The sequence below is a fragment of the Salvia hispanica genome, chromosome 4 (genome assembly GCF_023119035.1).
Source record: "Salvia hispanica cultivar TCC Black 2014 chromosome 4, UniMelb_Shisp_WGS_1.0, whole genome shotgun sequence".
Classification (NCBI taxonomy): domain Eukaryota; kingdom Viridiplantae; phylum Streptophyta; class Magnoliopsida; order Lamiales; family Lamiaceae; genus Salvia; species Salvia hispanica.
The window spans coordinates 49,783,668-49,794,876 of record NC_062968.1 but is presented as its reverse complement, the minus strand read 5'-3'; the positions used below and the strand labels follow the sequence as shown (position 1 = coordinate 49,794,876).

Genomic DNA, 11,209 nt, shown 5'->3' with positions numbered 1-11,209 from the left:
TCTTTCTCATTAAATGGTAAAAATGGATAGAAGAGTTATTACATATACAAGCATATGAAAGATGCTTTTCCAGTATACTAAACTCTAACACGAGGAACTAAGAATGCGAATTTGTACTTGATGCAAGCTTCGACTTCAAGTACCATTGTAAATGTGACAGAGAATGATAGCTCAACTGAGTTATGGCACAGAAGACTTAGTCACATAAGTGAGAAGGGCCTTAATTGCCTAGCTAAAAAGAACTTACTTTCGGGTTTGAAGAGTACTATACTGAAAAATTGTGCTCATTGTGCTGCAGAAAAACAGAGAAGAGTTTCATTTAAGCGTCATCCTCCGTCGAGAAAGTCTGAGCTGCTAGAGTTGGTTCACTCCGATGTTTGTGGTCCATTGAAGGTAAGATCACATGGTGGTGCACTTTATTTTGTTACTTTCATTGATGATTGTTCCAGAAAACTTTGGGTCTATGTTTTGAAAACAAAAGACCAAGTTCTTGATGTGTTCAAACAGTTTCAAGCTTCAGTTGAAAGGCAAACAGGAAAGAAGTTAAAGTGCATCCGCACTGATAATGGTGGTGAATATTGTGGACCTTTTGACGATTATTGTCGTGTGCAGGGAATCAGACATCAAAAGACACCACCGAAAACTCCACAACTAAATGGATTGGCTGAACGAATGAATCGGACACTGATCGAGAGAGTTAGATGTTTGCTTCATGATGCTAAGTTGCCTAGGAGCTTTTGGGCAGAAGCTCTGTGTACTGTAGCACATGTGATTAATCTTTCTCCTAGTGTTCCTTTGCAAGGTGATGTACCAGATAAGGTTTGGTTTGGTAAAGACGTGTCATATGATCACCTCCGTGTGTTCGGCTGTAAAGCATTTGTTCATATTCCTAAGGATGAGAGATCTAAGTTAGATGCCAAAACACGACAATGCATCTTTATTGGTTATGGTCAAGATGAATTTGGGTATAGACTTTATGATCCAGTTAAAAGAAAGCTGATGAGAAGTCGAGATGTGATGTTCATTGAGGATCAAACCGTTGATAATATTGACGAGGCGGAGAAAAAGGATCCAGAAGAAACTAATGACTTGACTGACATGGATCCCGTCCCTCTAGGTCATTTGCCAAATCCTGTTCAGGATCACGTGCAAGATGACATTGTTGATGACCAGCAAGGTATAGATGATGTTGATGCTCCTATGGATGATGATGAGAATAATCAATACCAAGCACCTATAGCTCCACCAACAGTTCCACTTCGGAGGTCTATTAGAGATCGACGTTCTAATGTGAAGTATACTTCTGAAGAGTATGTTCTTTTAACTGACAGGGGAGAACCTGGATGTTATGATGAGGCTATGGAAAGTGGATGCAAAGATAAATGGGTTGAGGCTATGAAAGATGAACTTCAATCCTTGTATGACAACCATACTTTTGAGTTGGTGAAACTGCCTAATGGTAAACGAGCTTTGAAAAATCGGTGGGTTTACAGGTTAAAACAAGAAGAAAATTCTGCAGCTCCACGATACAAAGCCAGATTGGTCGTCAAAGGTTATAGTCAGAAAAAGGGGATTGATTTTGAAGAAATATTTTCTCCGGTTGTAAAGATGTCTTCTATCAGAACCGTTTTGAGTTTGACAGCTTATTATGATTTAGAGGTTGAACAGATGGATGTAAAAACCGCTTTTCTTCATGGGGATTTGGAGAAAGAGCTTTACATGGAGCAACCAGAGGGTTTTATTTTACAAGGAAAAGAAGATTATGTGTGCAGATTGAAGAAGAGTTTGTATGGTCTTAAGCAAGCTTCCCGCCAATGGTATAAGAAGTTTGAGTTTGTTATGGGGGAACATGGCTATAAGAAAACTACTTCTGATCATTGTGTTTTTGTTAAGAAATTCTCTGATGATGATTTTATTATTCTATTGCTCTATGTTGATGATATGCTTATTTTTTGCCGTAATACTTCTAGAATCAATGTGTTGAAGAAGGAATTAAGTAAGTCCTTTGCGATGAAGGACTTGGGGCTGGCAAAGCAGATTCTTGGCATGCAATTGACACGTAACAGAAATGCTAAGAAATTATGGTTATCACAGGAGAGGTACATTGAAAAAGTACTTCAAAGGTTTAATATGGATAAAGCTAAAACGGTGAGCATTCCCCTTGCTCCACATTTTAGATTGAGTGTGAAGCAAAGTCCCTCCTTAGATAAAGAGAAGGAAGAGATGCAGAAAGTTCCATATTCTTCAGTCGTGGGTAGTTTGATGTATGTGATGGTATGCACGAGACCAGACTTGGCCTTTTCTGTTGGTGCAGTTAGTCGGTTTCTTTCTAATCCGGGCAAGGAGCATTGGAATGCAGTGAAGTGGATTATGAGATATCTTCGTGGAACTTCCAACTTGAAACTATGTTTTGGCATTGAGAAACCTGTTCTAGTTGGTTACACAGATGCAAATATGGCCAGAGATATTGACTCAAGAAGATCTACTTCAGGTTACTTGATTACTTGTGCAGGGGGAGCTGTGTCATGGCAATCTAAGTTGCAAAAGTGTGTTGCTTTGTCTACTACTGAGTCAGAGTTCATTGCGGTGACCGAAGCAAGCAAGGAGTTGCTTTGGATGAAGAAGTTTATGCAAGAGCTCGACTTTACTCAAGAAAGCTATGTCTTGTTTTGTGATAGCCAAAGTGCAATTCACCTCGGTAAAAATTCGACCTTTCATTCAAGATCGAAGCATATTGATGTGAGATATCATTGGATACGAGAAGTTCTTGAGGCTAAATTGTTAGAGCTTGAGAAGATTCACATCGATGATAATGGTGCAGATATGTTCACCAAATCTTTACCGAGAGTGAAGTTTGAAGTTTGTCGCTCGATCGCCGGGATGGCGGTCTCCTCCACATAATGGGAGGGGGAGACTTGTTGGGCTGGTCCCATTATGTGGGAGCCCAACTCAAATTGGCCCAAAATAAATGGGCATATTTCTTTTTTCTTTAATGCTAATTAGTGTGTGTTTAATTAGAAATTGACAGCACATCTTTGATTTGGGTGAATCACAAAATTAAGACGGTGGAGAAGAGAAAAGAGGATGAGAGTCAGCTGCTATTATCATCAATTGAGAGTCAGAATTGAGAGATTGAGAGTGGCAACATAACTCCATTTTGTGAAAGGTGAGTGCAGATTTTCAGCTTGGTGCAGTTCTGTTCGAGGCTTCGATCGGGTATTCATCCGTGGTCTGATTGAGCTGAAATTCGGGCAGTGGGTAGTCGACTTGAAGATCTTGATTTTGTACGGTGGGATTGTTGATCCGTGAACAGTAAGGTCAGATTTTCTGCTGTCGAAGTCAGCCCCTGTTTTGGTGATTTTCTCATCTTGTTTTGGGTATTTTGCTTAAGATTGTTTTATCAACCTAGTTGGAGTTTATACTTGTTGTAGAGGTTGGATATTTGATCTTGTTGCAAAAACATAATATATTGGAGCTTTTGAGTGGACTCTCAAGTCCCGTGGTTTTTCCCTTTTGCTTCGAAAGGGTTTTCCACATAAAAATTGTTGTCACAGTTTATATTTCTGCTGCTGATTGTTTGTCGTTGTTATTTATCGTGCCACATTGTGTTAGAAATAATTATCGACTTGTTTATTGGGAGAGAAAGAACACCATTTGTACTTCCGCAGGCTTTGATTGTTTGGTTTCTTCCCAACACAAAACAATAGGCTCTTTTCCTTCATTATCCCCGTAGATAATAAGGTTCATATACTCGCACAACACTGATTCGTGTCGAGGGTGTATTAAGGACACGAGCCACAATGGGATCTGATTCTCCAACATTCTCATATCGCGGAACATGAACATTATCCCAGACTTCCCTGGACGTTGGCGAATTAGGGTGGAATTTTCACCATGTTGCAAATAGCATATAACGAAGCAGGTGTCGCGAAGCATCATTTCAGCCAATTCCTTGTCGTTGTAGCCGTCTGCTCCCATGTAGAAGTGTCTGATTTCGTCTATTCGCTCGCGGATCTTGCTCAGAAGGAAACTTTTGTGGTTGGCATCCTTGCAAATTAAATCCTGAAGCTCGTGGCTCCACCAGCTGCGAATGTGGATGCCCATGCCCTTTGGACTGTTTTATAGTTGAGTCTTATTATTCGAAGTTAGTTTGTTGAGACGGTATTCGACGTTTGCTTTAAGTTTTCTTAATTAATCTTTTGAATTGGTCGTGTGTATTTTGTTCTTCCCCTTTTCTTCCCCGCTTCTTTAACCCACACCTAGTCGCGATCAACCGTGTTTTCTATCTTTAGAAAATGCGAGCGTGACATATCTTTTACTCCCTCCGTCCCACAAAGATTGTCCCACTTTGACCGAGCACGGGTTTTAAGAAATGTAATGAAAAGTAAGTTGAAAAAATTAGTGGAATGTGGGTCCTACTTTTATTTATTAGTATTAGTATTAGTATTATAATAAAATGAGAGTAGAAATGAGTTAATGGAATATGAGGTCCATTACCAAAAATGGTAAAAGGTGAAATGGGACAATCTTTGTGGGACGGACGGAAATGGAAAAATGAGACAATCTTTGTGGGACAGAGGGAGTATCTTTTATCTTTGACAATGTCTTCCACATTACCTACCTAACTCTACTTGATTGAGGTTTATAAGCTTGTATAAGGTAGTTACAATGGGAGCTTCTCTTTTCTATGTTAGACATAACACCCAAAAGAGTCAAATAGACACCCTCTTTCCGCACTGGAAGATTTAACTAAACTCAATTCATTAAGTATTTTACTTAAAGCTTGAATACGAGACAATATACAACACAAAATTATTTATTCCCTTTATCCCGTTTGAGTACGCATGCACTTTTTCTTTTTTAGGTCGTCCCATAAGAATATGAACTTTCTAATTTTGGAAAGGTCTTTTCTCTTTATTGAGGTGACACACATTTTCCACTCTTTAATGATATTTTATTTCTATCTTTCTCTTATTTTATCAATTGTGTATTAAAATTCGTGTCAAACCAAAGCGCATACTCTTAGGGGACGGGGAAGTATTAAAACGCACGAAAAATTACAAATACTTTCAATGTAAAAATATATTTATACATAAGTATTTATTAATTTCGGAATCCACCAATTTTCATTACTAAAGAAATTAATTTAATTAAGAAAACCATTAATTGAGAAAATTAATTTTAGTAATTAAGAAATCAAAATTTTAATTAATTAGGATTAAAACTATTTTTAATTACAAAAACCTTCTTCTTTCTTCTCCGAAAAACCTGCGAAAATTAGAAATATAAAAAATCCTACCTTTTAGGTGCTTGTGGCCTCACCACCTACAACGAGCGTCGCGACAGCCCCTCATACAGCCTCATCCAGCTTTCTGAAGGCCGGAATAAATCTTGAACAGAGTGAATTGTTTGTATTGAAATAGATTAGTGAAATGAGACAAATTATATGAGACGGACCAAAATGGAAAACTGAGACGAATTATCCGGGACGGAGTGAGTATTATTTTGTACAACCCCATCAATATAAAACATTATCTTTGACATTAAGACGCCAACTCACAACTAATAAATGTACACGACGTTCTCCTTCAATTTCTTAATATCAATTTAATATATTTGATTTACTAATCCAATCGATCAACTATTTAATCAGGTTAACATTATTGATGGATTAGCTTAATGACAGATGGCCCGTAGTACATGATTCGTGGAAAATAAAATCGAGTATCTTAAAACCTAAACCATCCTTTGAACAATTTATAAACAGAGTTTGGTAATGGGGCAAACATTGTCAAAGATAAAAAAGATTATTATATTTTGTGACTTGATCAAAGTATTTTGAATTTTGGAAATGGAGATAGTAGCTATTTAAAATCACAAATTTTGATCAAATTATAGTCAGTCAGATAATATTTGAAACAAAAACTACTATTTCCTCAATCAATGGAAAGTAGGATAGAACTATTTTCTTATTAATCCGTTCCACAAAAATATGATCAACTACTAATTTTGGAATACTTGAACAACACATTACTCATATACATAATTTTATTTTTAACTTATATCATTACACTATACTATTACTAATGATGTAAAGTTTACTCGTGACGAACCAAATGTTCATACTTTTCAGGAACGAAGGGAGTATTATATTACGGGTTTCACTTTTTCCCATTTGTATTGACATTGTTTCATCATAAAAAGGTCATTCCGCATTCAAATGTAACAATTACGGAAAATGAAATTTTGTGATATAGACGACTACTATACCTTCAAAATATTTTAGTACTATGATCTTTTTATATGATTTTAGTCTCTCTTAGTTAATTAATTGATTTTTTTAATCTTTGGCAATCTCAGATGTGGTCACCACTTTTATATAGTACTAACACCAAAGCACTGTTTCCATTAAAATATGAAAACCAATTTGCACATATAGAAACAAGTATATCCATTGAGTCTATGGCAGAAATAGCCGAGGAAACTCCGGCCGCGACCGAGGCCGTGATTGTCGACATCCAATCTCGGTGGCGCATGCTCCACAGAGTTCCGGTGCACGTGCGAGAGGAGAAGAAACACGTGTTTGAGCCAGTTGTGGTCCCCCTCGGCCCATACCACTGCCGCCAGCATCCACAATCGCAGCTGGTCGAGCCACTCAAGGACGCGGTACAAGATATAGTTTGCAAATTAGATCAAACAGACCGGAAAGGCTTCCTCCTGAGCAAGATCCTTGAGCGGATAGACGAAATCCGCCATTTCTACGGTGGAGCAGATGGCTACACTGACCAGGAATTGGCTGAAATGATACATCGCGACGCCTGCTTCCTCGTATTCAGTATGATACCAAAGACTTTCTCCATGATTCGCCATAACCTGGGAATGTACGGGATATTGTTCATGTCTCGCGATATGTATATGCTGGAAAATCAAATTCCGTTATGGCTCATCCCCTTAATACACCCTCACCAATCATTTCTGTGCAAGTATTTGAGCAGCAATGTTTTCGGGGATTACAGGATGACACAGCTTCCATGGAAAACCGGAAGAGGAGAAGAGCCCCTTCACCTACTCGAAGCTTTCCATCGCACCTTCCTTAGCCTTGTTCAGACCCCAGAAAATTCAAGTACGAATTTTTGTCCCTTGAAAATAGATTAGTTTTAATATTTGATTCGTCCCTCAAAATTAGATAAATTTAAATACAGTAAAGTCATTTTTATTCTAAACATCTGCCATTTTAAGATTTTTAAATCCCGAACAAATGAAAACGGTTTGAGAATGGTTGACTCCGTAAAAAATTGACGACAACGGCAATTAACTCACTTTTGACCGGATTAGATTACTTACACTTTTGGCTAATTATTTGAAAACATAAAATTTAGTAATGTAATCCACTCAAAAGTCAATTAATGGTAGTTGACCATTAAGTTTTGACTGAGCCAACAAGAAAAGACTTTTTCTGGACTGTTTTCGTTTGCTCGGATTCAAAAGTTAAAAAATGGAGTATATGTTTCAACCAAAATCATAAAATAACCATATGTTTAAAACAACAAATGGACTTTAGTCGATTTTCTTCTAACTAATGTGCTTGGATCTCATTCTCTATTAACAATTCTCAAATTACTCTTTCTTTCTATTTCTTTTACTTTACCAATTTAATTACGCATTAAAACTCGTACCGTTACAAAATTGGCCTAGACGACGGAGGAGGGAGTAATTTTTCGCGACTAATCAACAAATACAATCAACCAAAGCCAAAGGATGAAAGCTCGAGAAGAACTCTATGGCAAAACTTGAACACCCCGTTTCAGTCGGCGACGGATCTGAAAGCAAAAGGCATCTATTTCCGGCGAAGCTCCCATTGCTTGACCGACATCAAGTTCTTCTCCTTCGCACTATACGCAGAGCTCCACCTCCCTTTCTTCAACATCACAAACAACAGCAAAACATTCTTCTCCAACATTATCGCATTCGAGATGTCGCCAGAGACGGAAACAGACTACGGCGTAACATCGTATTTCAGTTTCATGAAAACGCTGATCCACAATGCTAGTGATGTAAAAGTTTTGCGGGAGAAGGGGATATTGTACAGCAGGTTGGCGTGCGATGAAGAGGTGGTTGAGATGTTTAAAAGCATCGATACTTATGGGTACTCGAAGCATGGGCTTTTGGATGAAGTGAAGATGAGGATTGAGGAGCACTGCAGTAGTAAAGCGAAGACGTGGATGGCTGACCTCGTCAACACCAAGTTTCGGAGCCCGTGGACTGTGATAGCGCTCGCGGCTGCTGCTTTTCTGCTAGCGCTTACCGTTGTACAAACTTACTACACGGTCAATCCAGCCGATTGAAATTTTGTTGCTTGATCCACTTCGTGCTTTGTTTTTTCCTTTTTTTATGGTTACATTTTGTATTTGTAATGATATTTACGTTGGAAGCAGCCGAATACCCTCGATCTCAATTTATGTTGGTGAGAATTTATGTTTTTGGTTAGGGGGGAGATACCCTATGAAAATGGAGAATAGAGTGGTGGAAATACCTTGTTTTTCTTGCATGACAAAGAGAGATTTATAATTTATATAAATTGGACTTTGTTCAGATATTGGACTTGGGCATTGAAGTAAAATACAGAAAAGCCCAATGGCCCAGTGTCGAGCGCACACTCATCTTTTCTCAAATCGATTAGTAATTATTTAAATTATTATTCAATTTGTCCATAAAAAAAATAATTTTGTGTTTTTATATCAGTCCATTCATCAAGATTAGAATAATATTAAAATTTTGATTTTGTCATTGAGAGGAAAAAAAAAAAAAAAAAAAAAGCATATATATAATGAATTGCTAACTATGAATTGCTGACTAATTACCGATCTCAAATTGAGACCAATTTTCAACCATTAGATTAGAAGATCTTGTGGTTAATATGATGCCAAGTGTAATATATTTTAAATTTAAACAATTATTAATTAAATTAAAAGGGTATTAATGTCAAATCCTATATGTGGTAATTATAACTAACTACTTTCTCTCTCCTCAAAATCATCTCAAATCTTTAAATTTACGTAACTCTCTCAATTTAAATTATTTTTTCGCACTCTCCTCAAAATCATCTCAAATCTTTAAATTTACGTAACTCTCTCAATTTAAATTATTTTTTCGCAAAAAATATATCAAATTAAAGATAATTTAATAAGGATTCCAACGAAATCTCAATTGCATATGTTCCGACGATGTTCGGGTGATGAAATTTGATAAATTATATTTCAATTTTCGTACATGTTGATAAGTAGCTATTTTCAACAAATGCAACAAAAAATCTCAATATATTGTAGGCAAAATCTCAATATTATGCATGTCCAATCTCAATAAAAATGTGTTGATATTCCAATGTCATATTGTTGATATTTGTAATACACAATGTTGATATAAAAAAACACTCACGAAAATTATCATATGATAACATAATGACAATATTACCCTTTTGTTGATATTTTGTCTACTATTTATTGAGATTTTGTGAGCTTTAATCTCATCCACTCATTTTAAAATCCAAGAATGGAGATTTAGTCTTGATTTTGGATTAGGGTGCTAAAAGCATTATAATAGGACCCCATACCATCTAACCAAATTCCACCAATTCAACCAATTCCACCAGGTCCAAAAGAGCACTTGAACGCTCAACAAGAAAAACCAAGGTTTTAAACAAAAGGAGTACTAGCATTGGACATTGAACACATCCCATAAAATATATCAGCATATAGTATTTTCGTTCCACAATAAGAATTGCATTTGGTATGAGTACAATAAGTTAGCAGACTATAAGTCCCTATTAGTTTAATAATAAAATGTGAGTGCAATAAGTTGATAGAATGTGTAGCCTACTTATTATTTATAGTAAAAATAAAATATGACTTTTATTACGAGACAAACTAAAATGACAAAATATAATTTTTATCATAGGACGGACGGATGTATCAAAACCTGTTATTATAAATTGGAACATGAGGAAATACATCAATTGATAGGTGAAGGAACGAAATTACAAGTGCATTGGAAAAGAATAAAATATGAATGTATTAATTGACTTAAATTTATCCAAACAGACCTATATTTGCAGTCTGCAGACGAATTAAATTTATTTTAGAAAACTAACCTTTGCCAATTTTTCTTGTGTACTTGCTCTGTATGAGGGCGGTGTATTCAAGTTTCGATTAGGTTTTTTGGTTCGGTTTTTTGTTCAAGTTGGGCTGGGATTGTAAGTTTTGTGTCTCACATATGTGACATGCGATAGAATCCTAAATAGAATTGAATTTTAGTATAATACATTATTTGGTATAAGACACATTTTATCCTAATTAATTGACTATCAATTAATTATTGTCACATACACTACAAAAATCTCGCGATTTAGCAGCGGATAAACATCCGTCACTATTAGTAGCGGATTTGTAACGAAATATCCGTTGCAAAAGTTAGTAAGGGAATTTGTAGCAGATTTTCAATAAAATTTGGCGGCATAATAGTGCGCCATATTCAGGGACGAATTTAGTAACGGATCCAGTCCGCTAGTAATTAGTAGGAGGCATATCCGCTACTAATAATTATTTCTTTATTAATAAAAATCTAAATTACAAAATTAAATAAATATAGCGACGGATTCATATTCGCTAGCAAATAGTAGCAGATATATCCGCTACTATTAATTATTACAAAATTAAACAAAAGAAATTATAAAAATAAATAAATTTAGCAACGGATTCGTATCCGTTAGTAGTTAATAGCGGAACAAAAATGTCCGTTACTATTCTGCGGCTAGAATTTTACTTATTATTTTTTATTTAATTTTGTTATTAGTTAATAGCAATACAAAAAATATGATATAGGAAATTTTAAACAAATTCTCACGTGATTTTGAGTTTGATCCAAAATAAATATAATCCCTCCATTTCGCAGTATTTTTTATTTAATTTTGTTATTAGTTAATAGCAATACAAAAAATATGATATAGGAAATTTTAAACAAATTCTCACGTTATTTTGAGTTTGATCCAAAATAAATATAATCCCTCCATTTCGTAGTAGTTGAGTCATTTTTTTTTGCACAAAGATTAATAAAAAATAAATATTAAATATATTAAATGAAAAGATGATAAAATTGGAAAGAGAAAATGCAGAGAGAATAAAATAAGAGAGGGAATAAAATAGAAGACGGAAAA

The 11,209-nt window shown here is 35.7% G+C and overlaps 1 protein-coding gene across 1 annotated transcript; it reads left to right on the top strand.

Annotated features, from left to right (window-relative positions):
- Positions 1–6,462: 6,462 nt before the first annotated feature.
- On the top strand, positions 6,463–8,367 carry LOC125221314. The gene is made up of 2 exons (XM_048123434.1): positions 6,463–7,123; positions 7,696–8,367. The coding sequence occupies exons 1-2, from the start codon at positions 6,463–6,465 to the stop codon at positions 8,343–8,345; spliced, it is 1,311 nt and encodes a 436-aa protein (XP_047979391.1). The 3' UTR covers positions 8,346–8,367.
- Positions 8,368–11,209: the final 2,842 nt, after the last annotated feature.

What these genes read in the sequence shown, in the direction of transcription:
- LOC125221314 (XM_048123434.1), top strand. Translation starts at nt 6,463, where the DNA reads ATGGCAGAAATAGCCGAGGAAACTCCGGCCGCGACCGAGGCCGTGATT. An exon ending in TCAGACCCCAGAAAATTCAA is followed by an intron (nt 7,124 to 7,695) that starts GTACGAATTTTT and finishes AAATTGGCCTAG; the next exon opens with ACGACGGAGGAGGGAGTAAT.